We start from the raw sequence: 25,146 nt of genomic DNA, 5'->3' as shown, positions 1-25,146 counted from the left end.
TAGACAATAGAGAGGCTTGAAAGACAAGTTTATACAAAATATTACTCTGAATGTTTTATTTCTTTTAGGATGGCTTTGTTGTCAGAATATTTGCCACAAGTACTGAACCTGTGCTACAACAAGAATTACAACTTAAACTGGCCAGAAAATGTCTACATGCCTGTGGTATCTCACTATTTGATCTGGAAAAGGACTTGCATATTATAAGTAAGATAGCCAAATAAGCCTTTCTTCCATATATAAATTTTCATATTTTTTATTCTTTTGAAAACTAATACTGTCTTTTGAGCAGTATGTTTTTTGTTTTGAGCAGTAATATTTTGGCAGTTACTTTGCTGTTACCACAAAGCTACTTACGAATTAATATCTGTAAGTGACTAGAAAGTATAGCCTTTATTTTTTTTTTTTAATTTTTTTTTTATTTATTTTTGATAGTCACACACACACACACACAGAGAGAGAGAGAGAGAGAGAGAGAGAGAGAGAGAAAGGCAGAGACATAGGCAGAGGGAGAAGCAGGCTCCATGCACCGGGAGCCCGACGTGGGATTCAATCCTGGGTCTCCAGGATCGTGCCCTAGGCCAAAGGCAGGCGCCAAACCGCTGCGCCACCCAGGGATCCCGAAAGTATAGCCTTTAAATAGTGTGTTATATGAACACCATTTTAAGGAAGTAACTATTAATTTTCTATTTTCATTTTGAATAGAGCAAATGAAAAGAAACTTAATCTACTAAGAATTATAGATTTTTATGTTTTATCTTTATTCAGTTACTTAAAATTTTCAAAACTTATATTGTAAATATTACTACATTAATAAACATAGTTCTCTCATTGAAACCTTTGATCATTATTTGAACAGATTTTCAACATAGCCATAGAATGATCTTATAGATTGTGAAAATGGTAATTGGCCTAACAAACTGATTAATAATCTTTCATTTGGATACAGAAATAGAGATACAGTATTTCTCGGTCTTAGTATATGTGCTCTTACAGTGTCATAGTAGTACTTAGGATTCTTAGTTCTGGGCACCTGGGTGGCTCAGTGGTTGAGCATCTGCCTTTGGCTCAGGTTGTGATCCCAGGGTTCTGGGATCGAGTCCCACATCAGGCTCTCTATAGAGAGCCTACTTCTCCCTCTGTATTATTGTCTCTGTCTCTCTCTGTGTGTCTCTCATGAATATAAATAAAATCTTTAAAAACAGACACAAAGGGATCTTTAGTTCCCACGAGGCTCTCAATTTTGGGTTGTCATGCTCTTCCAGGTTTAATGGTGCCATTTTTAACTTGTGGGATTCTTTGCATGAATCCACCTTTTTTGACTATTATCTCATTAAATTGAATAAACTTCACATGAGTGATTTACTTTGCATATTTTATTTAATTATTTAGTGTTTTTGTAATTCTTCATTGAAAAGTATGGAGTTGAAATTACAGTTTTTAAATTTAAAAAGCCCATAAACTAATTAGGAGTTTGTATAATTAGTCATAAAATATGTCATATATAATTATTTACTCATAGTTTCACAATTTGAAAATGTGCATCAGGGTCTTAATGTGCACAAATATGTATTCAAATTGTTGGAGTAGCTACATGAGATGTTCTTCTGTAGAAAAACATGGAATAAAGAATTTGATATACCTTAATTCTAATATCTGCATGATGTTGTTCAAGCTTAAGTGAATCTGTGTCTGGACTAACTTCACCAAGCTTCATATTTCTTCATTTGTAAACCAGGCAGTATGGTTGTGAGTATCCAATAGGATAACGTTCATGGCACTCTGTAATGCCTGATACCTAATAATGCTCAATGAATAAAAATTCATTCGTTCATTCATTCAAGGAATATTGCTAACATTGTTTTAACATTTTTTTATGTTTAAAAAATTAATTTGGCGCTAGTTTGAAACAAATTAAAAAATTTCTGGTAATTCTATTTTTCTTTGAAGGTAGTGTATCTGTTGTTAATTTGTTTTAAAAAGTCCGGTGTATGACATTTTGTCATCTTGTATTTTCTTTTATTTTTATTATTATTTTTTGTTTTTTCTTTTAATTGAAGTATAGTTGACACACAATGTTATATTAGTTTCAGATGTGCAAAATAGTGATTTAACAAGTATTGTTATCCTTATTTTTGAAAGGTTATTGAATTGACTTTTTAATTACTAAAAATAGTGCAAAATTATGATTTATATTACTCATATTAACGATATAGTAGTATTTATTAGTTTTCTTTATCAGGTACAGGATTTGATGAAGAGTCAGCAGTTCTTGGTGCAGGACGAGAGTTTGCACTAATGAAAACATCAAGTGGAAAGGTAAATTACTTTTTGGGATTAAAAATAAACGTACTGTGCTTTACAAGATACTCAGTTGGTATAATCAGTTGATTAGTTTACATGGTTAATATCTTGAAACATAGTATTTTAAAATTTTGATTTTAAATTATTTTTTAATATGGTGAAATTTTATATTGAAATAGTACAAAAGAAAATTGTGACATATGACTGTAAAACTTTATGAAATGTTAGCATTTTTATAAATGCTCATTTTACTTATGGAGCACCTAGCAATTTTTTGAGTTAGAATGAACTCACATTTTGAGTTCATTGATGAGCACATATTTATTGCAGTAGAAGTAATTATAATTAAGTCACAGATTGTAGAGGTCAATCTATAGAAATAGAACCCTCTTTTTTATCTAATGGATGTGAGGATAAAATAAGATAATTAAGAGAATTTTGAAAATTAAAATTATTAGACAGTTATGGTATATTTGTATGTAGTGTTTTTTACATAGGGAAAAAAGTTGAGAATTTTATCATGTTTCTACTATTGTGAAATTAAAGTATATTTGCGAAGCATATTTATTCATATCTATTCAGGAGACTTATAATGCAAGATTATAGATATCCTGCATAGATATGAAAAAGCTATTAAGAACTGGATCTTTAGGAAAAATATGTATATTTTTCTCCTGTGGATCTCACAGAAGTTGAATAGTATAAAAACAGTTTGGTTTTTTGTTATTTTTGTTTTTCAGTAAGATATGAAGTTTTTTTTTTTTCCTCTCATGTGAAACCTGGTGCACTATTCTAAAAGACACTATAATTCTCTCTCTCTCTCTCTCTCTCTTTTTTATATACATATATATATATATGTACACACATATATATATACACACACACAAGATATATTATACTGGCAAGTACCAGAGTCTTGGAATCAAGCAAGGTGGTCCTTCAGCAGGAAAATGGGTTGAGCTACCAATTACAAAATCTCCAAAGATTGTACACTTTTCAGTTGGACACGATGGCTCTCATGCCCTTTTAGTTGCAGAAGATGGAAGCATATTCTTTACAGGATCTGCTAGTAAAGGAGAAGATGGAGAGTCAAGTAAGTTGACTAATCAACTGGACATTGAATAAAAATATTGTAGAATTTACTAACATGAGGTATATCAATTTCAGTAGCACTAATCTGGAATGCCTAAGTGGCTCAGCGGTTGAGCATCTGCCTTTGATTCAGGGCCTGATCCTGGATTTGTGGAATTGGGTCCGGCATCAGGTTCTTTGCATGGAGCCTGCTTCTGCTCCCTCTGCCTGTGTCTCTGCCTCTCTGTCTGTGTCTCTCATGAATGAATGAATGAATAAATAAATAAATAAAATAAAATAAAATAAAGCACTAACCTTGCCAGATTAATAGAGGATTTTAAATTGAGGCATATCCAGTTAATGGTGTTCTATTATACATTAAAAAACTGTAAGCGCTGATTTCTTTCTAGAGTTCATCTTCATGAATAAAAATTTGTGATGCTTTATGGATATACTGCTATTCATCTGTTTTGTTTAGTGGTGTTATTTTAAAAAACTTATTATGATATGTTATTTTAGGTAACTCAAAATTTTATAAGGAATATATATTTCAAAATGAAGTAAGCCTGAATATAACCTGTGTAATAGTGTTAGTTATGGGTCACTATTCTTTTTATTATTTGTCTGTAATGAAATCATTCTTAAACAGTGATAACATAAACAATTTTGTCTCTGATCTTTCCTATAGTTTTGTCTAGTTTTTCTCAGTGTCATTTTTCTGTTTTTATAATTTCTCACATACTTTATACATTTTAGAACCATGGAGTAGAATATTAGGAGGATTAGGTTTGTAGTCAACGTCTAATGTAGAAGTCTGTGTAAATAAAAGTTACCTAGAAAAAAATCCCCATAAAGTCTATTGCCATATCTGAGAAACTTCAGCACAGCCAGTTTTTTCTTCCAGCATTTGGTGGATATTGTTCTTTCTTTCAGCACCAGATAGTGCATTTACTGTATACATGTATGTGGATCATATTAAATGAAACAAATGTAATGCTGTTTTTAAATTCCAGAATTGTGCCCAGCACAGCAATATGGTTTTACTCTGAAAGGCATCAGGAACTGGGATTGACTGAAGGAACAGAAGATTGATATTTCCCATCTTTCGCTCATTTCAGGGGTTTAGTTTTTAAGAGCAAAGGCTACTTGAATCATTATCCACATTTAAATTTATTTACTCAAAAAAAAAAAAATAAAAAAATAAATTTATTTACTCTTTCTCCATATATGTTCCTTTCCTTACGTGATTTCATTGACTGGGTGGACCTGCTTAAATATGTGTTGAATGAATGAGGAACTAATTTCACTTTCTAGAATAAGAATACATGTGAGGTAGCGTTTGAGAGAAAATTATATATATAATAATGGGATGGTGTTAATAATGTAAATAGCTGATCTAGAGGTTGGGCTCCCCAGAAATGAGAAGTTTGGTAGAAAATTGGTGTTTCTTATTGGAAATTTCAGTGTGCGACAAAGAAAAGAATCTGATAGTGATAGCCTAAGTATTAATTAACCAGATAAAGCTTGCAGGTGACTTATTTTAGTTGACATGTTGGAAGGCCCAGGCCTTTGTGAAAATAAATAATGTTTATCATAAATGCATATATTTTTTCCTTGGGCTTTTTATACAAGCCTTTACTTTTATTTATACATAGACGCCTTAGTTTTATTTGTTTTGTCTGTTTTTTTTTTTTAAGCTAAGAGCAGACGGCAATCAAAACCCTATAAACCTAAAAAGATAATTAAGATGGAAGGAAAGATTGTGGTGTATACAGCCTGCAACAATGGAAGTAGTTCTGTTATTTCTAAAGATGGAGAACTATACATGTTTGGGAAAGATGCCATTTACTCTGACAGCTCAAGTAAGTTCAACTTAAACACATTTCACTTTTTTTTTTTTTTAACACATTTCACTTTTATGCAAAGAAAGTCCAATACTAGACATTATATATTGGAAAGATATGTCTAGAAAATTAATAGTTGTAGCATGCTTTCTCTATATCTTTCACATTTTTTTTTTCCAAATACAACATTTTGTGATTCCTTCCTGTCTTACTGCTGGGAACAGTGTCAGTAGTTTCACGCAAAGCTAATCACAGACATTGGCTAGTGCAGTTCTACCTTAAGTATTACTTTGTCTGGAAGGCTTTCCCTAGACTCATTCAGATGCTCATGTGACATGTTGTTGGTAGTACCCTGGGGAAATGGTTTTCATAGCATAACTGACTTATAATTGATGAATTATTTATCTCCCCCATTAGATAGGGAAGGACACACTCTCTCTCTCACTCTTATTTACTATTGTATCCCTAGTTCCCAGCGCAGTGTCTTATATATGGTAGGGTCTTAAGAATTACTTGTTGGGGCACCTGGGTGGCTCAGGGGTTGAGCGTCTGCCTTTGGCTCAGATCGTGATCCCAGAGTCCTGGGATTAAGTCCCACAACGGGCTCACCATTGGGAGCCTGTTTCTTCCTTTCCCTATGTCTCTGCCTCTCTCTGTGTGCCTCTCATGAATAAATGAATGAAATCTTTAAGAAAAAAAATACTAAAAAAGAATTACTCATTAAGCAACTGAGTGACTAATAAACCAAAAGTCTAATGAGTGGATATGGAAGATAGGACTAGCCAAAAAAAAAAAAAAGAGTTTTATATTTATAAGGTTTAATCTCAAACTGGTTATTTTTGGTTACTAGATTTTCTTTCTGGCACTTAAGAAATGAGTATCATTGTGACAGCCCACTTGGTAGGACTTTATATTTGGTAAATATATAAAGCCTGTGAATTTTTTTGTGAAAAGGAAAACAAACGAAATTTCTGATTGGAAGTTTAAGTAATTGTCTCATTGCTGGGGAAATGACATATGTTGAACATTTCAGCAATTATTATTATTATTTTAAAAATATTTTATTTATTCATGAGAGACACAGAGAGAGAAAAAGGGCAGGGTGGGGTGGGCAGAGACACAGGAAGAGGGAGAAGCAGGCTCCATGCAGGGAGCCCGATGTGGGACTCGATTCTGGGTCCCCAGGATCAGGCCCTAGGCTGAAGGCAGTGCTAAACCACTGAGCCACCCGGGCTGCCCTAGCAATTAATTATTAAGTTGAACTGTACTCAGGTGGTATGTGAGTTGGCTTAATGTGGTAATATTTAGATCCTCAGTTGGCCTCAACTGTCAGAGTCAATCAAAATTTGGGAATGGGTGGATGCCTGAGTAGCTCAGCGGTTGAGCATCTGCCTTCAGCTCAGGGCGTGATCCTGGAGTCCCAGGATCGTGTCCCACGTCAGGCTTCCTGCATGGAGCCTGCTTCACCTCTGTGTCTCTGCCTCTCTCTGTGTGTGTCTCTCCTGAATAAATAAATAAAAATCTTTAAAAAAAATTGGGGAATGGGCTCATGTTTAGTTTAAAAATAACATTCAGTATAGCTGTTGCTTGCTAAGATCTCAGTGGCTAGTGTTGAAGAAAACTTGTGCATATTTTATTCAATATATATTTATTGAGAACTGACAGTGTATTGCAAGTTGGTGAACAGGCAGACATGGTCCCTCTCTTTTTGAGGATCTGAGAGACAATTGGGCATTTAAACAGCTTAAAAATTAGAGAAGCGTGGTTTAATAGTTATGGATATAGACCCAGATCCTGGCACTGCCACTTTTTAGTTGGCTAATAACTGGCTCAAATTCTTTATTCAGAGATTGCTTTCATTTCTTCTTTTACCCCCATCTTCAAAAGGGAGCTCGTGACAGTATCTGCTTCATATGGTTGTTATAAGATTGTAGGAGATAATGCCTTTGAAATGCTTAACTGAGAGCCTGGGCCCTGAAAGGGTTTAAGATATGCCAATTAGTACAGTTAATAATAATAAATAATATTGCGGGGATCCTTGGGTGGCTTAACGGTTTAGCGCCTGCCTTCGGTCCAGGGTGTGATTCTGGAGCCCGGGGATCGAGTCCCACATCGGGCTCCCTGCATGGAGCCTGCTTCTCCCTCTGCTTGTGTCTCTGCCACTCTCTCTCTCTCTGTGTCTCTCATTAATAAATAAATAAAATCTTAAAGAAACTTAAAAAAATATTGCTAAATATACATACCTTTTTCAAATATGCTAAATACTAAAAATGGGAGTTTTTGAGCTTAAAAGACCAAAGTAATATAGGATGGAAGAGAAGGTCACCTTAGGAAAGTAATAATCTGAGAAAATAATGTAGAATAGTTTTCCCAAAGTATGATACAAGAATTATGTTATTTGTAATTTATTTTTTTTAAGATTATTTATTTATTCATGAGAGACATAGAGAAAGAAGCAGAGACACAGGCAGAGGGAGAATCAGGCTCCATGCAGGGAGCCCGATGTGGGACTCGATCCTGGGTCTCCAGGATCATGCCCTGGGCCGAATGCAGGTGCTAAACCGCTGGGCCACTGGGGCTACCCCTGTTATTTGTAATTTAAATAAAACAAATACTTTAGTTTTTTAAGAAAGTCTTTATTTTAGTATTTATTGGAAATATTCAACAATTTTTTTATTTTTACTGTTACTACTTGATAAGATTAATGCTTTGGTCAATATAAAATTGATGCAAAATATTAAGATTATATGAGTGGCACTTGAATATGGCAAATAAAAGGAAAGTGATATGTGTCTTAAGTGGCTAAACTAGTTAGCTATTGGATTATAGAAGAAAGCACTGCAGGTTAAAAAGGATTGAAAAATGCTGCTTTAGAACATCTCACAGTTTCTGCAGAAACAATGTGATTTCAGTATACTCTGACAAGTATTTTAGTTAGTGTTTTTCAATCCTTTTTATTTTTATATTTTAATTAACATATAGTGTATTATTAGTTTCAGAGGTAGAGTTCAGTGATTGATCAATCTTACATAATACCCAGTGCTCATTACATTAAGTGCTCTCCTTCAGTTCTTTTTAAGGCAAATCAAAGCAAGTAAAGTACATGATTTATAGGCTCCTTTGTGCTTGGACTAGGAAAGTTTGAGAGTTAGTGACCCTTCTGAGAATTGTTGAGAGTATTGACATTTAGAACAAACATTCAGGAGAAGCAAGCTTTAGCTAATGGCCGCAGTAAAAATTTGTCCCAAGTCTGGATGATAATGTTTTAAGATTTTAGAGCTTCATTACAAACTTACAAAAATAATTTACTGATACCCTGCCAGTCTTTTGGCCATTTATTTCTCATTTAGGTGGGTTATTTTATCCCAGAAATAAAAAGTTCTGCATTGAGGTGGTCCTTTTACAATCCTGATGATTTACTAGACTCAGAAAGGTTTGTTGTTGTTGTTGTTGTTTCTTACCAAATTTGTATCTTTCCTATAGGTTTGGTAACAGACTTGAAAGGCCATTTTGTAACTCAGGTAGCTATGGGCAAAGCTCATACTTGTGTTTTAATGAAGAATGGAGAAGTTTGGACATTTGGTGTAAATAATAAAGGACAGTGTGGACGAGACACTGGTGCCATGAACCAAGGGGGGAAAGGTAGGTGTTGGACATGTGGATATTAAATTTTGTGCCATCTTTTCATTAGTTTTTTAGAACAATATGCTGATGAATCTTACTCTTTTCAAAACAAGTGGCTCTTTAATTTCATACTTAAAACCACTGAATTATTTTATTGACATTATATCACTGACACAATTGAATATACTTCAGACTTTTAATTTTGGAGCAAATGAACTTGAGTATTTTTTTCTTTTCTTCATTTTAAAGATTATTTAAGTAATCTCTATACCCAACAAGGGGCTCAAACTCATCACCTCAAGATGCAGATTCACATGCTTTTCCCTACATAACCAGCTTGGCACCCCAACTTTTAAAAATTTTACATAAAATATAATAACACCTTTTTGATTTAGCCTTTTGAATGACAAAATTATTCTGGAAAAGTGCATTTTTGAAATTCTTCATTATTAATTCCTTTTACACCACACATTTTCAGTTTTAACCATTTTTGGCAGCAGCCTATCTGGGAGATATATCTTGTTCAATAGCACAAGCTACCTATAATTTAATCAGTTCCCCAACAACTAAAAATGGTTGTTGAGAATACTTGACCCTTTACCAAGAGCTAAATTATAGATGCACCTTACTTACCATATGCTTTGCCCTACACTTAGGCTGTTGACAGAAAGAGGGGTTTATCCTTTGTCATGTTTGTGATTTTTGGTTTGGGTTTTGGTAATAGTTTATGTCTACTTCATTCTTGCTCTCAGTTTTTATTTCTGCTGCTATTAGTGTTATCCTATACCCTTCATTCCAACTGTTGGTTTTCTGTGTGAGCTAAAGAATAGGAAATAGGTATTATTAAGTATTGAACTGTGTTTAAAATACAGAAAAGTTGGGATCCCTGGGTGGCTCAGCGGGTTAGTGCCTGCCTTCGGCCCAGGGTGTGATCTCGGAGTCCTGGGATCGAGTCCCACGTCGGGCTCTCTGCATGGAGCCTGCTTCTCCCTCTGCCTGTGTCTCTGCCTCTCTCTCAGTGTCTCTCATGAATAAATAAATAAAATCTTTAAAAAAAAATACAGAAAAGTTTTGGGTTGCCTGGCTGGCTTGGTCAGTTAAGCATCGACTCTTAATTTTGGTTCAGGTCATGACCTCAGGGTCCTAAAATCAAGCCCTACATTGGATTCCATGCTCAATGTGGAGTCTGCTTGAGATTTTTCTGTCCCTCTTCCTCTCTCTCTCTGCCCCCAAATACTTTAGTTTTTAAAAGAGCAAGTCTGTTAGAGCACATTGATTTTAAAAAACAAAGAACAAAAGAAAGGAAAGAAATGAATTACTCCAAAAATGGAAAAATTTGGAGATAAAGTAGTGAACCATAGTTTTGGGTAATACCTACTAGAAATAAAGGAGAGAAGCAGTTTATATGTAATATAAATATATACTCGTTATGTTTCATAAAAGTTTTGAACTAAACAATTGTTTCCTTATTATTCTAAAAACTCTTATGAAAATTTGTCATACGTTTACATCTATGTTCTAGATTATTACTGTAAATTTTGTAATAACCAAAACAATTGTTAAAAGATGTTTTACTTAATAAAAAAAACACACCTACTCTCCTAAGTAAGTAATGAATTAGAAAGCAGACTAGTAGTGTAAGACATATAATGAATATAGATTATATAAAGAACAGAAAGGCATTTTTTATTTTAAAGTTGTTTTAGGGATCCCTGGGTGGCGCAGCGGTTTGGCGCCTGCCTTTGGCCCAGGGCGCGCTCCTGGAGACCCAGGATCGAATCCCACATTGGGCTACCGGTGCATGGAGCCTGCTTCTCCCTCTGCCTGTGTCTCTGCCTGTCTCTCTCTCTCTCTGTGTGACTATCATAAATAAAAAAATAAATTAAAAAAAAAATAATAAAGTTGTTTTAATAAAAAAAAAGAAAGAAAAAAATAAAGTGTTTTAAAAAAGCAAGGAAAGTACAGAAAATAAGATTATAATATGGAAAAAATTGTTTATCACATGCCTTATTTTTCAGTAAAAAAAATTATAGATAAGATTCCAGTGTCCTCTATTCTCCTTCCAAGACTTATTATTTATACTCCCTCTCTCTCGCCAATCACAATCACAACTTTGATTCTTAGTCATGTTTCTGTATTTTTACTGGTTCCTATATATTTTACATGTAACATATGTTACATACTCACATTTTATAATAAAAATAAGATACTTCAGAAGTGCTAATATATATCTTTCTGCAAAATAGGTGTTTTTTTTTTTTCATCTCACCATTGTGCTTGAAATATGTCAATATAAATCTAAAGGATTCATGTTAACTGCTATGTAATAAATCATACTAATATACCATTGTTTATTCATTCTCCTGCTGATAGATGAGTTTATTTCTAATTTTTCACTCTTAATCAATAATTTGAAAACGTCCTTTATCCATATTTCCTGGCAGACATGTGTGAGACTTTCTCTAATATAATTTCTGATGTTGTAGATTTCAGCTTTGCTAGTTTTTTCATAGAGGAGGTTGTATCAGTTTATAGTCTTTGATTTTCCATATCACTCCAAGAGGTAGTATCAATACTCATTTTTATCAGTTTGATGGCTATGACATTGTAGTTTATTGTAATTTTTTATTGCCTTATTAAAGTAAAACATACATATGGCCAAATACAGATAGCATAAATGTAGATCTTGGTGAATATTCAGAAGCTGAACATATTCCTATCGGCCCCTTGATCAAGAAATAGTATATTACCAGCACCTCAGGAAGCCCTCTGTATGTTCCTCTCCAGTTACTACCTACCTCTAAAGTTAACACTATAAATTAATTTTGCATTTTTTGTACTTTATATGAAAAGAGTCACATGAACTCTTTCACGTCTAGTTTTATGAGATTCATTTATATTGTTACTAATATTTATAGATTATTCATACTCATTGTTGTGTAGTAATCAGTTGTATGAATATCCCACAGTTTTGGAACCTTTTTAAGTATTATGGACATTTAGTTGGTTTTTAGTTTGGGTTATTATAAATAGAGTTGCTATGAACATTTCTAGTGAATGTTGGTGAAAATTTCTATGATTTCCTTGGGAGCATGTAACTAGGAGTTCAGAATAGCTAGGTCCCTCATTTTTCTTTTAATTTGCATTCCCTGATAATTAGTAATATGTTAGATCATTTCTTCAAACTTATTTTTCTCATTTTATTGATTTGTAGGAATTTTTGTTATGTTGTATGTGTTCCACATATCTTTGACTACCTATGGCTTATCTTTTACATTTATTGTTTCATTTGTATGTATGTAATTTCTGAATTTTGGTGACAAGTTTTTCATTATTTTTCTTTATAAATTTTTGCTGATTGCTAGTAGTGGGAGGATGTTCTAGAGCAGAGGGACTAATGGCTTAGAACATGGTTGCGGTGGTGTGTTGAATGACAGTGTTGGCAGTGAGGATGGAAATGAGGGACTAAAATCAGCAAAAGTTAAAAGTGATTGGCAGAAAGTAACAAGAGAGAAAACTTATTTGTGGTTCCTAAATTAAATTTTATCTTTGTTGTCTTATATTTTAACATTCCTTTGTTTATTCACTTGGATTAATATATGTTATATAATTTTGTCAGTTTTTTAGACACAGGAGTAATCTTACATAAAAGTTATAAATTGATCTGTCAAATAGGTTTTGGAGTTGAAAATATGGCAACAGCAATGGATGAAGACCTGGAAGAAGAACTAGATGAAAAAGATGAGAAGTCTATGATGTGCCCTCCAGGCATGCATAAGTGGAAGCTGGAACAGTGCATGGTGTGTACTGTCTGTGGAGACTGTACAGGTTATGGAGCCAGTTGTGTCAGTAGTGGGCGTCCAGACAGAGTCCCTGGAGGGTAAGAAAATGATTAATACTGAAGAAATAAAATATTGGTAGAAAGTATGCCCAACACATTTCTTTACAAGATTGTTCCAGAGTGTATATTCTACTTTGTTGTTTCTTGAGGGCATATTGGCATATATATGTAATTCTAGTAATTGTTTCCTGTTATAATAGTTTCTAGTTTAGTGTCATTTTTATTTAAGTTGCTTTTCTTTCATTTGATTTATTTAAAGCATTATTTAAAAACAAGTCATAAGTTTCTTCAAGTCTTAGGGCTATGCCTTAATTTGTATTCTTTTCTTAAGACTAATGCCAAATATCCATTTTTGTTGAACATGAATCTTTTCCCGATGGAATTATCAAATGTCATAAAATACTTGATTAAGGACATGATTTTCTTTTAAATTTATTTTCACAATTTTAGGTGTTCTAGGAACTATCACTTCTAAAGCTGCATTATACTAGTTTATATTTATCCTCTGTTATTCTTGTGGACTCCCCCCCCCCCCCCCATAATAGAGCTCCATTACAATTATTTTAAAGTTTATATGTGAATTTGGCAGAATCAGAATACAGATTTTCCTCTAGAATGTTGGGGAGAATTTTATACTTAGCCTAACATATGAAAATAAATTATTAACAGGCTGTTTATTTTAGGCTATCGAAATAGTATGATTTTTTAACAATAAGTTTTCTCTAAACTTAAGCAGTTGGTAAATATCACAAATGAATTTCTGAATTCTCTGATCCTTCCTAACATTAATTATTTTTCCTTATGTTTTTTTCCCCAGAGATCTACTATCAGTTTCCAATAATTATTTATAACCTAAACCTATAGACTTAAATGGACAGTATCCTAACCAAATACAATGATTTCTTTAGTAATGAGGCAAAAATAAATAAATGAATAAAATTAACAGAAGACTATATGCCAGGACACAATGCAGTATTAAAAATGACTTCAATTATTACAGAATTGTGGCTGTGTATCTTAAAATAAATTAAGAGTGCCACATTATCTCTGAAGCACTGCATTTGGACAATGCAGTAGGGCATATTAGTTTATCAATTTTTACTCTTGTAGTTAGTAATCCTCTAAATTGTCAACAGTTGCTTCCATTTAAGCCCAGTAGTTTCACAGGACACCTAGCTATGTCTTTCAAAACCGCTGCGAGGTAGTTCCTTTTCTCTTGTATCACCACAAGACTGGATAACCAGGCACAGTGAAACTGTGTAAAGGTTTTCAGTTCTGATCCAACAAATAACATTAAAGCTGCGACTTCTAAATCTATGAAATAGGTGACTAAGAAGTTTGTTGTTCACTGACCCTGTAGGCAACTTCTGGGAGTGTTCTTGTCTTCTTTATGTTGTAATCAAATGTCATAAACTTAGTTCACAACTGATAAGAAAGAACAAAGAAGAGAAAAAGGACCAGTTAATCAGACACAGTGGAAGAGGAGAATGAGAAATGATGACATATAAAGGAGGGAGAGAAAAGGAGATATATCTTATGAAGCTGGCAAGCTGAGCTCACTTAATGATGGCTGTGCACACCTTCCTTAAAGTTAGCTGGTGGAGAACAGTATTTGGTAACTGACTAACCCATCTAGACCATTTAATAGTAATCTGCTGGTGCTTTACTAATTGTGATGACTTTTAAAATATTTGTTAATAGTGGTTTTGAGGATGGCAGAATCCATTTGTATTTTCTGTGGGAATATACCAATTATACCTATGAGGAATTTAATAAACTCTTATTTTTAATATTCCATCTATTCATACCTATTCAGGTCTTTAAAATTGGCACATCCTGATCTGAAGGAGAGATTTCATTGCTGACTTATATAACTTAATTTCAGAAATGCTGAAAAGATTATCAAAAAGAGTTTTTTAAGGAAAGAGTAGAAGAATTTCAGTTAATTTTTTTTTTTTTTTTTTTAAAGAATCTGTGGTTGTGGTTCCGGAGAATCTGGCTGTGCCGTGTGTGGGTGTTGCAAGGCTTGTGCAAGAGAGTTGGATGGTCAGGAGGCAAGACAAAGAGGAATTCTTGATGCAGTGAAGGAAATGATACCTTTAGATCTTCTGCTAGGTAATGTGATGGGTTGGACTATACATCTTGCCTTCAGTTCAGTAATTTATATTAGTATGTGTGTTAAAAAATTAATAGTTAACTATGCCATACTGCTTATATGGTAACTGACAGTATGTCACTAATTAAGGGATAAGGCTCATTTTCTCGTTTGCTGAGATTCTTCAACTAAAAATAATTTGTGTTTTCATCAGTGTTTTGTTATCTTTGACTTTCTTGAATTTTAAATTTCATATAGTTCTCTCATATCTATTATTGTATCTATCTTTATATGTCTTTTTTGTGTTTCTTTGTGGGTTTTTTTTTGGTCAATCATCTAGCTGTCCCAGTACCTGGGGTTAACATTGAAGAACACCTTCAGTTACGACAAGAAGAAAAACGACAGCGTGTAATCAGGAGACACAGATTAGAGGAAGGAAGAGGTAAGATGTAGCTGCAGAGAAAAAGTATATGAAAATCCATATTCTTACCCTATACTGAGACCACTAAAAGTTTACAGAATAGGCTGACTTGGTAAGACATTGCAGCTAAAATTAATAACATTATAGTAACATGTGAAAATATTCAGGGTATTTACAGTTGTGATAATAACATAGATTTAATACAGTAGGGTATTTATAGAGTAAGTCAAGCATATTAGGAATTTTGCCATCTGCCAACCATCAAAAGCTATTAGCAATGGCGACTTTTTGAAAAATATATATGAATTCCAAGAATTGGTCTTTCACCTAGATTCACCTAGATTTTGGACTTACGGTTGTTATTTAACCAATAAACAACAGAGTAGTTTAATATAGTATTTTAATTTCTGTTTTCTTAGTCATCTGTGATGATTATCATTTGAACGTGATCCCAGCATTCTTCTTCCAACCCAGTGCATAATTATGTTTTTATATGTCTTCTTCTTCTTCTTTTTTTTTTTTTTTCTGAAAAAGCTTATTCTGGTTATGTACAAGAAGGGTAAGTTGGAGAGCTTTGGTCAGGTTTTAATTGCAAAGATAGGTATATTGTTTGTTTTTTCCTTGTTGTTTATGACCATTTCTCAGCCTGAAAATACATTTTACTGTGGTTATAGTAAATAGTTTAATACCATTTTACTGTGGTTATAGTAAATAGTTTAGTATATATTCAGTAGCAAAGATAAATATAAGTATTACTAAAGTTGTTCTTGCCCAATAGAATCTTTTCTTTGTAGGATTAAGACAGATGGTTACAGAAATTTGTGATTTTATTCCTTTGTTAGGCAAAATCTTGATTGAAAATATTTACTGATACTGTGTACTTTAAATGCTTATTAGAAATGACATAAAATTTGATACATGAAATAAAATCTATTATACATTTAACTACCATTATAAATTTTTTCTAGGCACTTTTTTTTTAACAAATAGAATAAATCACAAAATATATAGCGGGCATGGTAAATTCTATTTTCATTAAACTTAAGTTGTGAAACATGCTTGGAACTTGAAGATTGTTCTTTTTAGGATCTGATAAAACGACCTGATTAATTGATACAGGAATGGTTGCTGTTAGTTTGGCTGTGTTTACATAAAATCATTACCTTTAAAAGTGATTTATTTTAATGAGCATGTAGATATTTACATTAGGTATGGGGGAAATTGCATATTAAATGTTTTGTAGAAAATAGGGTAAAATTTAAGTTCTAAGCCTTTATAATATAAAGTAATTGACAATTTCTTTTGTTAATAATATGATTTGTTTAAGGGTAATTTGTCAGTGCATCATTTTACTACCTGTTTTATCTTTTTTGGGGGAAGTATTGGGTTGAATCAAATGAATTGACCCCCCAAAAAACAGCAATTTCTAATGTTTCAACCAAAGTATAGCAAATCCTTATGATGACATGTAATTACTTCCTCTGTGTGTTGTGTTAGTTTTTTTTATCCCTCTGTAAAAAAGCTTTTCTTCTCTAGTTGTAGTATATTTCTGTATATCAGAAGTAAAAGAACATTGATTATTCATTAGTTCAGCAAGTTTTGTGATTGCAGAATATTCTTTTGCCATTTATTTTAAAATGTGTCATAGACCTTAAAAACATAAACTCTAACCTTTCAAAGATTTAAAAAACTCCATTATTTAAATGTTTACAGAAATTATTTTACGGTATCTGATTTTATAAACACAGACTTATGTTGTAAGCAGTTGGTATATATTTTCTGATAAGTCCATTTCATCCATTGTCCTCAGTATATAGAAAGGCTTCTTCAGGGTATTGGTGCACAAAAATTTTGTCTTATCTTTATTTTTTGGCTGAGCTCTTTCTTACACATACCATCCTTTTCCATTTGTTAAAACACAATATGTACTAATGGGTTAGGATCTTCATTATGGACCTTATTTATGGCATTTGTTACCTTACGTGGTATTGAAATTTGTGCATATTAGAACCATGTCTTTGCTTTGCACAGTCGCCATGGTTACAGTGGAATTATGCAGTGAGATATGTTACAATATGCATGTGTTTCATTTAATATAGTACAATGCAAAAGAAAGCCTATTTGTACATTTTATTTTGTAAAAATACTTTTAAATAAGAATTTTAAAGAATTTTAATTGTGTATCCATTTTTAAAAAGACTGCAGATTCTTATTCAGTGACTTTAGGAAATTCTTACACCATATTAAATAATCAAAAAACAGTGTGGTGATATTATACTTTTATGATATTATCTTTATATTCTTTTCCAGCACTCCATTACCAGCAATTTTATAAGAAAACAAATTTTTTAAGAAAATAAATTTTTATAAGGAAACAAAATAAAATATATACAGAGATATCTTTATACTTGCATAGGGAAATAACTAGAAAGGTAAATACAAAAATGTTAGTAGTGATTTTTTTTCTTAAAAGTGACTTTATAGGTGATTTTTGTTCTTTACCATTGTTTTCTAAATAATCTCCAGTGTGTGTATTATTTTATAAACAAAATAAGAGTTATGTTTTAAAACAGTCATTTTTTCCTAAAAAAATAGAGACTAGTTCTAAGGCATTTATATTTTACCTTTGCTTTTTAAAAAATATTTTTATTTTATTTATTTATTTTTAAAGATTTTATTATTCATGTGAGAGAGAGAGAGAAAGAGAGAGAGAGAGAGACAGGCTGAGGGAGAAGCAGGCTCCATGGAGGAGCCTGACGTGGGACTCAGTCCCGGGTCTCCAGGATCACGCCATAGGCTGAAGGTGGCACTAAACTGCTGAGCCACTCGGTCTGCCCTATTTATTTATTTTTTAAAGATTTTTAAATTTATTCATGAGAGACACAGAAAGACAGAGGCAGAGACATAGGCAGAGGGAGAAGCAGGCTCCATTCAGGGAACCCCATGTGGGACTCGATCCCGGTACTCCAGGATCACGCCCTGAGCCGAAGGCAGATGCACCCAACTGCTGAGCCACCCAGGTGTCTCAAAAATAGTTTTATTTTAATTGTTTGGAGGAATGCCTTTCAAGTACAGTGCTTTTCATTATGTTAGGACAGTGGTTCTCAAAGTGGTCTCAAAGGGACCAGCATTGCTGAGCACTTGTTACAGTATCCTATTCTCAGGTCCCACTCACCTCAGACCCACTGAATGAAACATTCAGGGAGCAGAGCCCAGCAAACTATGTTTGAACAAGCCAAAGGTAATTCTGTTGGTGCTAAAGTGTGAGAACTGCTGTTCCAGGGTAGTGATGTTCAGAGTCGGTTCCATGGACCTTCTATATCAGAATACCTGGGCCTGAGTCCGAATTTCTGCATTCTGCTAAAGAGCTAGAGAGAATTGTTTGTCTTGTTTTGTCTTGTTAACATGGAAGACAAAACAAAATACAATAAATTTTTAGTATTCTAACTGCATCACATACTTGTATTTTTTTTCCTTAGTCTCTTCTTGGTACTTTTTAGATACTAACAGTTTAGTGTAAGTTAGTAATTATATTCATTAGTAATGGGCTTTTACCTGTGTTGAAATTGCAAACTTTAGGATTAGATTATATTAAATTATTTTACTTGATTAACCTGTCTCCTCCTACTATTTATCAAGTTTGTGTTGTTTCAAAGTTGATCAGAATTTTAGCACCTAGTTCTTGCATTTTAAATTTAAAGCTTTGCTCAGCCTCAGGCCTACTGGTAAAATTTAGCTGCTGCTGTTTATGACACAGTCTTATATAATGGAATGTGCTATTGAAACCTGAAAGAGCCATGTTATTACTTCATTTTTATTAATTTGGAATTTAGTCTTACATTTTTAATATGAATTTTTAGATGTTTTTCTTAAGTGTATATTCTCAGGTACCGATATATTACTCGTTTACATATTTTATTTCAGTGACAATTGTGATAAATTTTAGCTTTATATGTTATACAGCGTTGATTAATATTTAAATTCTTTGAGTCTTATATTAACTATTAACTTTATAGGTGAAGTGCTTATTCAGTGGAATTTTTAAGTAGAACTCTCTTAACTCATCAGAAGAACTATAGAGTGATTATATCAGTGATCTTTATATTCCTTCTCATTGCCCTCTTGTAAGGAAAACCAAGTTCAAATAATGTTTGAGGCTACATTTCCTTCTTTCTTTTCCCCTAAATGTCGTCAAACTTTCATTATTGGGAGTTATATAGGAGGTGAGCTTATGTTCTGGCTTCCCTGGGAAGTCTCATTTTATGCTGACTGTCTAGGCAATCTCACTCTCAGTAGTTTCACTTGGATAACAGGTTCTGTGGTTAGCAAAGCTCTATGGCAGGGCAGTTCAGAGCATAGGTTCTGAAGTTAGGCTTTGGTTCAGATCCTGGCCTCTTCACTTTTACTGGGGATGTATGACCCTGGAATTTAACCACTCTGAACATCCCTTTCCTTACTTTTAAATAATGAGGATTACAACTGTGCATACCTGAGTAGGGATGTTAATGAGGATTAAATGATATGCATGAAAATGCCTGACATAGACTAAGCCCTAACTTATGTATTTGATAATGAAGAATATGATAATGTTAATGATGATGCTGGTAGTAGTGGGCTATTTAGTACATTTCTGTTCTCTTTCAGTTTGATTCTTTTCATCCCTGGCTTTGACTTGATTGCTTTTCTCACATTGGGATGCTGATCACAAAACTTTATTTTTAACAAAAAAACCCACAGCTTCTATAGAATAAGACATTCCATTTCAATAGGGGAAAAAATCAGTTTCTTACAGTTACAAGTTAGAATGTAAAAACAAATCTATTATAGTCTCTAATTTCAAACTAATTGAGTTGAGGTTGCTATTGATTTTTAAGCTTCTAAAACTATTATGTTTTCCAGTATTAGTTTTCAATATAACATGGAAGTCCTTTTCTAATTAAAATATATAAAACATTTAGAAAACATAGGAATAAGTCAGAAAAAAGAATCAGTATAATTATTCATCCAAAGATAACCACTGGTAGAATTTTGGTGTACTTTCTTCTAATTATTTTTACGTATACTTTTTTGTTGAGCTATCTTATTTCATACAATGATATATATTGGTTCCTGGTTTTTTCCCCCTTAATATTAGAAAAATTTGGGGGCTAATTTATAGCAATGCCATTTTAAAGTAATACAGGAATTTAGGTCAGAGGTTTTTCACAAACCTATCCTTTAATTTCTTTTATTATTTTCTCTTTATTTTCTAATCATGTTTTATACATTTCTAGTTATGTCACTGACAATTTTGTTTTACATATTTGGTTAATGTGATAGTATATACATTTCTATATCTTGATTATATTTTTTGTTCCTTCCCTTCCCTTCCCATTCTTTTCTACCAAGCAAATGAGGTTTAGTCTAATGGATATACTTGCATATCATACTCCATTATAACGTATCAACACATAGATCTACTGTGCTAATATCTACACATGTGTGAAAGTACAGGCAAATGTTTATTTACAAAAGTGGGATTGTATTATATATACAGTTCTTTGCAGCATCTTTTTCTCATTTTACATCATGAGTACACACTAAATTAATAAATATGGATCTACTTCATTCTATTTAAGAGCTACATAACATTTTGTAACATGACTGTACTGCAGTTTATTCAACCATTATTCTCTTGATGGACATTTAGGTTCTTTTCAGGTTTTTGTGAGTTTTTCTACAATAAATATTCTTAAACTTATAGCCATGTGTATTGGAGCTTTTGTTTATATAGTAGAGCTTCCCAGAAATAGAATACGTGGGCCGGAGAGTATTTATGTTTTAAATTTTAACAGTTGCTTCAGATTGTTTTTGAAATGTTACAGGAGTTTATCTTCTCAAGACTAATGTATAAGAGTGGTGTTTTCTTCTAGCATCATATGTATTCTTAATTTTTATAAAACATAAACAGTGCTAATTTAAGTAGCACAAAAGCATTTTCTGCATAAAAAACTTACATAAAAATTTCTTGGGGCGCTAGGGTGGCTCAGTCAGTTCAGCATCTGACCCGTGAATTGGGCTCAGATCATGATCTCAGGATTGTGGGATTGAGCCCTGCGTCAGGCTCAAAGTTGGTCTCAGTGGAGAGTCTGCTTGAGATTCTCTCTTCCTGTCCTCCCTCTGCCCCTCCCCCCTGCTCACGTGCTTGTGTGCTCTCTCTCTCAAAGAAATAAATCTAAAAAAGTGTTTTTTTAGAGATTTTATTTATTCATGAGAAACACACACAGAGAGGCAGAGACATAGGCAGAGGAAGAAGCAGGCTCCATGCAGGAAGCCTGATGTGGGACTCGATCCTGGGACTTGGGTTCACGCCCTGAGCTGAAGGCAGACGCTTAACCGCTGAGCCACCCAGGCATCCCTAAAATTTTTTAAAAGGATTTCTCTACAGCCTCATCTCTCTGACTCTTTTCCTGTTCCCTGTGCCCAAACATTTTTTTCCCCATGTCTTTGAACCTTTGTAGTTCTACCACCTCTTTTATTAAGTCTTAGCTTATGTGGTATATCTCTTCTTATACCCTGAAACTCCCTGCATTCCCACCTGTAAGGTTTGCTGGCTGCCCTTTCAGTGTGCTTAATTGTGTCGTAGCATACAGTCATAATTTCTTGAGTTGTGCATAAACTCCGCCCTCCTCCTCCCATGAGACTGTGAGCTTCTTAAAGCAGAGATGTTGTCTTGTTTTTCCAAGAGTTTCCAGGACCTAGTGTGGTGCCTGAAATTGGTCGATACTTAATATGTCTTTGTTGAGTAATTGAAAACATTTCATGGATGTCTCATCACTTCTAAAATAAAGTTTCATGGTAGAAAAAGTTTTTTAACTTGTTTTTCATATGTATTTCTAAACTCATTTCACACCACTTTCTGCTTCATAACCTTATACTCCATCTGTTTCAGCTGTGTGTTTTTAATGGCCATACAATACTTTTTTAATCTCTGCATGCTTTTAGAAATCCTGTTTCTTTTACCTGAAATGCTCTCTCTTCCTTCCTTCTCTCTTGGCAGACTTTTTCTCATTTTTTCACTCAAGTTGATGGATCACTTTTCATCCTTCAGGATGTATACAGATTTCGTTTATAACATTTATTATACATAACATTGCAGTTCTTAGTTTTTGTCTTCCCTAATGGACTAAATTCTAATGAGATCCTTGTTTTTGTCATAATATCCATGATACCTGGTGTCTGTTACATTAAAGATAAAAAATAGCAAGTAAGTGAATGACTGAACTATGTTTATAGGAAAAATTATTTTAGTCCATGAGTCACAAGTATTTTAGAACCTGATAGGCTGGTATTATAAGTGGTAATTTAAATTGAGCTCAAATGGTATACTTTCTAGGCATGATTGATTGCCTGTGGGCCTTGTAAATTTTTATATCAAAAGACTCTTAACAAGATTGAATTTACTGAGACATACCTATGAATATTATGGGTATACTATTTTTGTGAGAAGAAATAAAATCCCAAGCAGACCATAGAAATCAGAAAAGGGTAATGTAACTTAGTATTATTGTTATTTTTATATTTACAGTTGTTTCAGGTAGTTGGAAAGTGTCTCATGCTTTTTAGAGTGATTTATATTATTTGCTTTAGTGAATTAATTGAAAAATGCATGTTGAAGAAATAAGACATTTTGTTTATATTTTTATAATCTTAGATTGAAAACTGCTACTACATTACTAGGAAATAATATTTGATTTTTCTGTTAACTTTAAATTAGTATATTTCTATCTATAGTAATCATAGAATATATTTATTATTCCTGAATTTTTATAGAATTGATGCTGCTTGTATTTTATCTATCTCAAGACATAATTAAAAAATATTTTTCCTACCCATTTTTTAATATTTAATGAAAGTACTTTGGTATTGAGTTTGCATTTGTCAAATTTTATTATAAGGCAGTAGTTTTATTTTGTTCCATTGTTAGAAAAATTAATTATACCTGAAGAGGTTTAGAAAATCAAGAAAAAACTGACTTTACTTAAAAACATTCATTGCTATATACTGTCAATTCCCCTTTCAAATACTGTAACTTCTCTTAATGTCAAATTTAGAGTGTTTTGAAATTTGCAGGCATTTTTGATGTTGCTCAAACTCAAGGAAGGTATAGTTCTATAAGAAAAGAACTGAAATTTTAAGATATAATTTAAAATTTTCCCTTCTTTTTAAGCTAAACCATAATAGGGAAAAGCAGATTATAATTTTTATTGAAAATAATTGTGCTATTGATTTTTTTCATGGATGTAAGTGGAAAGAACTGTAATCTATATGAATGTGCATTTGTATTTGTATGTATGTCTATGTAATAGAAGATCTTCAGAAAGAAATCATTTTATCAGAGAATCGTTAATGTTCCAAAAATGTTACCTGGGTTAAATTCTCCTCTTCAGCATCAATATGAAGCTCAGTTTATCCTTGTTTCTGATTTTGTATATATTGTTAAAGAAATCACATATGAAGTTAGATTTATATTTTTTAGAAAGTTAAATACAGGTTCTATAATCCTGTATTCATAAAGTAGATTTTATAAATATGCATGTACATGAATGGGTGTCCACATGTTATATTTATGTATCAGATCATAGTGATTTTTGGTTTTGTTTTTTGCTGTCTTGTTTACCTATCTGTATACCAGAATGTAGTTAAGTAAGTAACATCTGTCTTGGTTTTGTAGCAAGACAGATGTGGATTTTAAATCTTGAAGACCTTGTTAAAATTTAATCATTAATTTAAAAATTAGTTAGCTTTGTTATTTTAATAAGAAAGATATTTGTTTTCTATGAATATTTCATTTACCTAAGCTTGACTATATATGATATTAAAAATATTTGTAAGATCATTTGATTTAATTGAACTTTTCCAATTATGTACTTGAGACTATTAATAACTATTTGATAATTTTGTATATAATTTTACAATTTTTAAAATAAAAGTATAAAAAATTTTACTTTATCAACTATATTTTAGATTTTAAAACTTATGTGTGAAATGGGGGTGGGGGGATTAAAGTGGGGGAATTGAGAGAAAAATATAATGTCTAAAACAGTAAAGAATAAATTTCCATGCTTTTTAGTTTGAATTATTTTTGTTCATTGTAGTGTTTTCATTTTGTGAGCTTTTCTATGCACATACAAAATGTTTCTCCTCAGGCCCCCTTGTATTTGCTGGTCCTATTTTTATGAACCATCGAGAACAGGCTCTAGCCAGACTCAGATCCCATCCAGCTCAGCTAAAGCATAAACGGGACAAGCACAAAGGTATTTGGTCTTCCTTATCAATTAGGTGGGATACTTTCCCAATTTCTTCCACTCATTTGAATTTTGTCTCTGGGAAAATGCACAAACCTAATTCTTCTACTTTGCTTCTATCATTATATAGCCTGAGGAGAAAGAACATGCTGAAAGATGTACTGTTTGTCAGTGACTGTCAATCTCATTTCTTTTTATTTGTTAGCTTTAATAAAGAAGACATTTTGCAGTTTTTCTTTTCCATTTCTTTTCAAATTTCATAAAGTTGAGGGAGGGTGGAAATCATTATTGCTTTGTTTTTTATCCTTTATTATTTGCTTTTAGATGACTACTATCTGACAATTTGTAATCCCTTTTAAAAAAAAAACGTTGTGTGCTTTATTTTAGAATTAACAAAATCACTAAATTCAGTGTATAAAGTGATAATGAGTTGACTGCTACTACACTTCCCCATTGTTTTAATTTTGAAGTTTATATACACAACACATATAAATTACTTGGTATTTGAGGGTTAAATCGTGATAGGAGTAAGCAAAGAGTGAGTTCTATAGACCTGTTCTAGTCCTCAAAAACTGTCAGAGGTGTAGACAAGTCTGTGAGTTGACTAGGAATGTATTTCTGTATCACTCTTTGAGATCTCACAGCTCTGGGTTACTTAG

General features: G+C 32.7%; 1 protein-coding gene across 27 annotated transcripts in view; it reads left to right on the top strand.

The window, feature by feature from the left end:
* The window catches only part of MYCBP2 (MYC binding protein 2), a 266,736-nt gene that overhangs the window by 66,138 nt on the left and 175,452 nt on the right, over nt 1–25,146 (top strand). For 16 of the 27 annotated variants that reach the window (XM_072760792.1, XM_072760791.1, XM_072760787.1 and 13 more), the window contains exons 10-18: nt 69–207; nt 2,243–2,319; nt 3,193–3,397; nt 5,073–5,237; nt 8,703–8,861; nt 12,519–12,723; nt 14,654–14,799; nt 15,120–15,221; nt 24,389–24,496. In XM_072760792.1, the coding sequence (XP_072616893.1) occupies nt 69–207; nt 2,243–2,319; nt 3,193–3,397; nt 5,073–5,237; nt 8,703–8,861; nt 12,519–12,723; nt 14,654–14,799; nt 15,120–15,221; nt 24,389–24,496 (1,306 nt within the window). Of the gene's footprint in view, nt 1–68; nt 208–2,242; nt 2,320–3,192; nt 3,398–5,072; nt 5,238–8,702; nt 8,862–12,518; nt 12,724–14,653; nt 14,800–15,119; nt 15,222–24,388; nt 24,497–25,146 lie in introns of those variants that run through there. The other 11 variants (XM_072760790.1, XM_072760789.1, XM_072760784.1 and 8 more) reach the window with 4 other exon arrangements.

The sequence above is a fragment of the Vulpes vulpes genome, chromosome 6 (assembly GCF_048418805.1).
Source record: "Vulpes vulpes isolate BD-2025 chromosome 6, VulVul3, whole genome shotgun sequence".
NCBI lineage: Eukaryota > Metazoa > Chordata > Mammalia > Carnivora > Canidae > Vulpes > Vulpes vulpes.
Note: the sequence above shows the minus strand (reverse complement) of the source record. Positions and strands in the feature narration are given on the sequence as shown.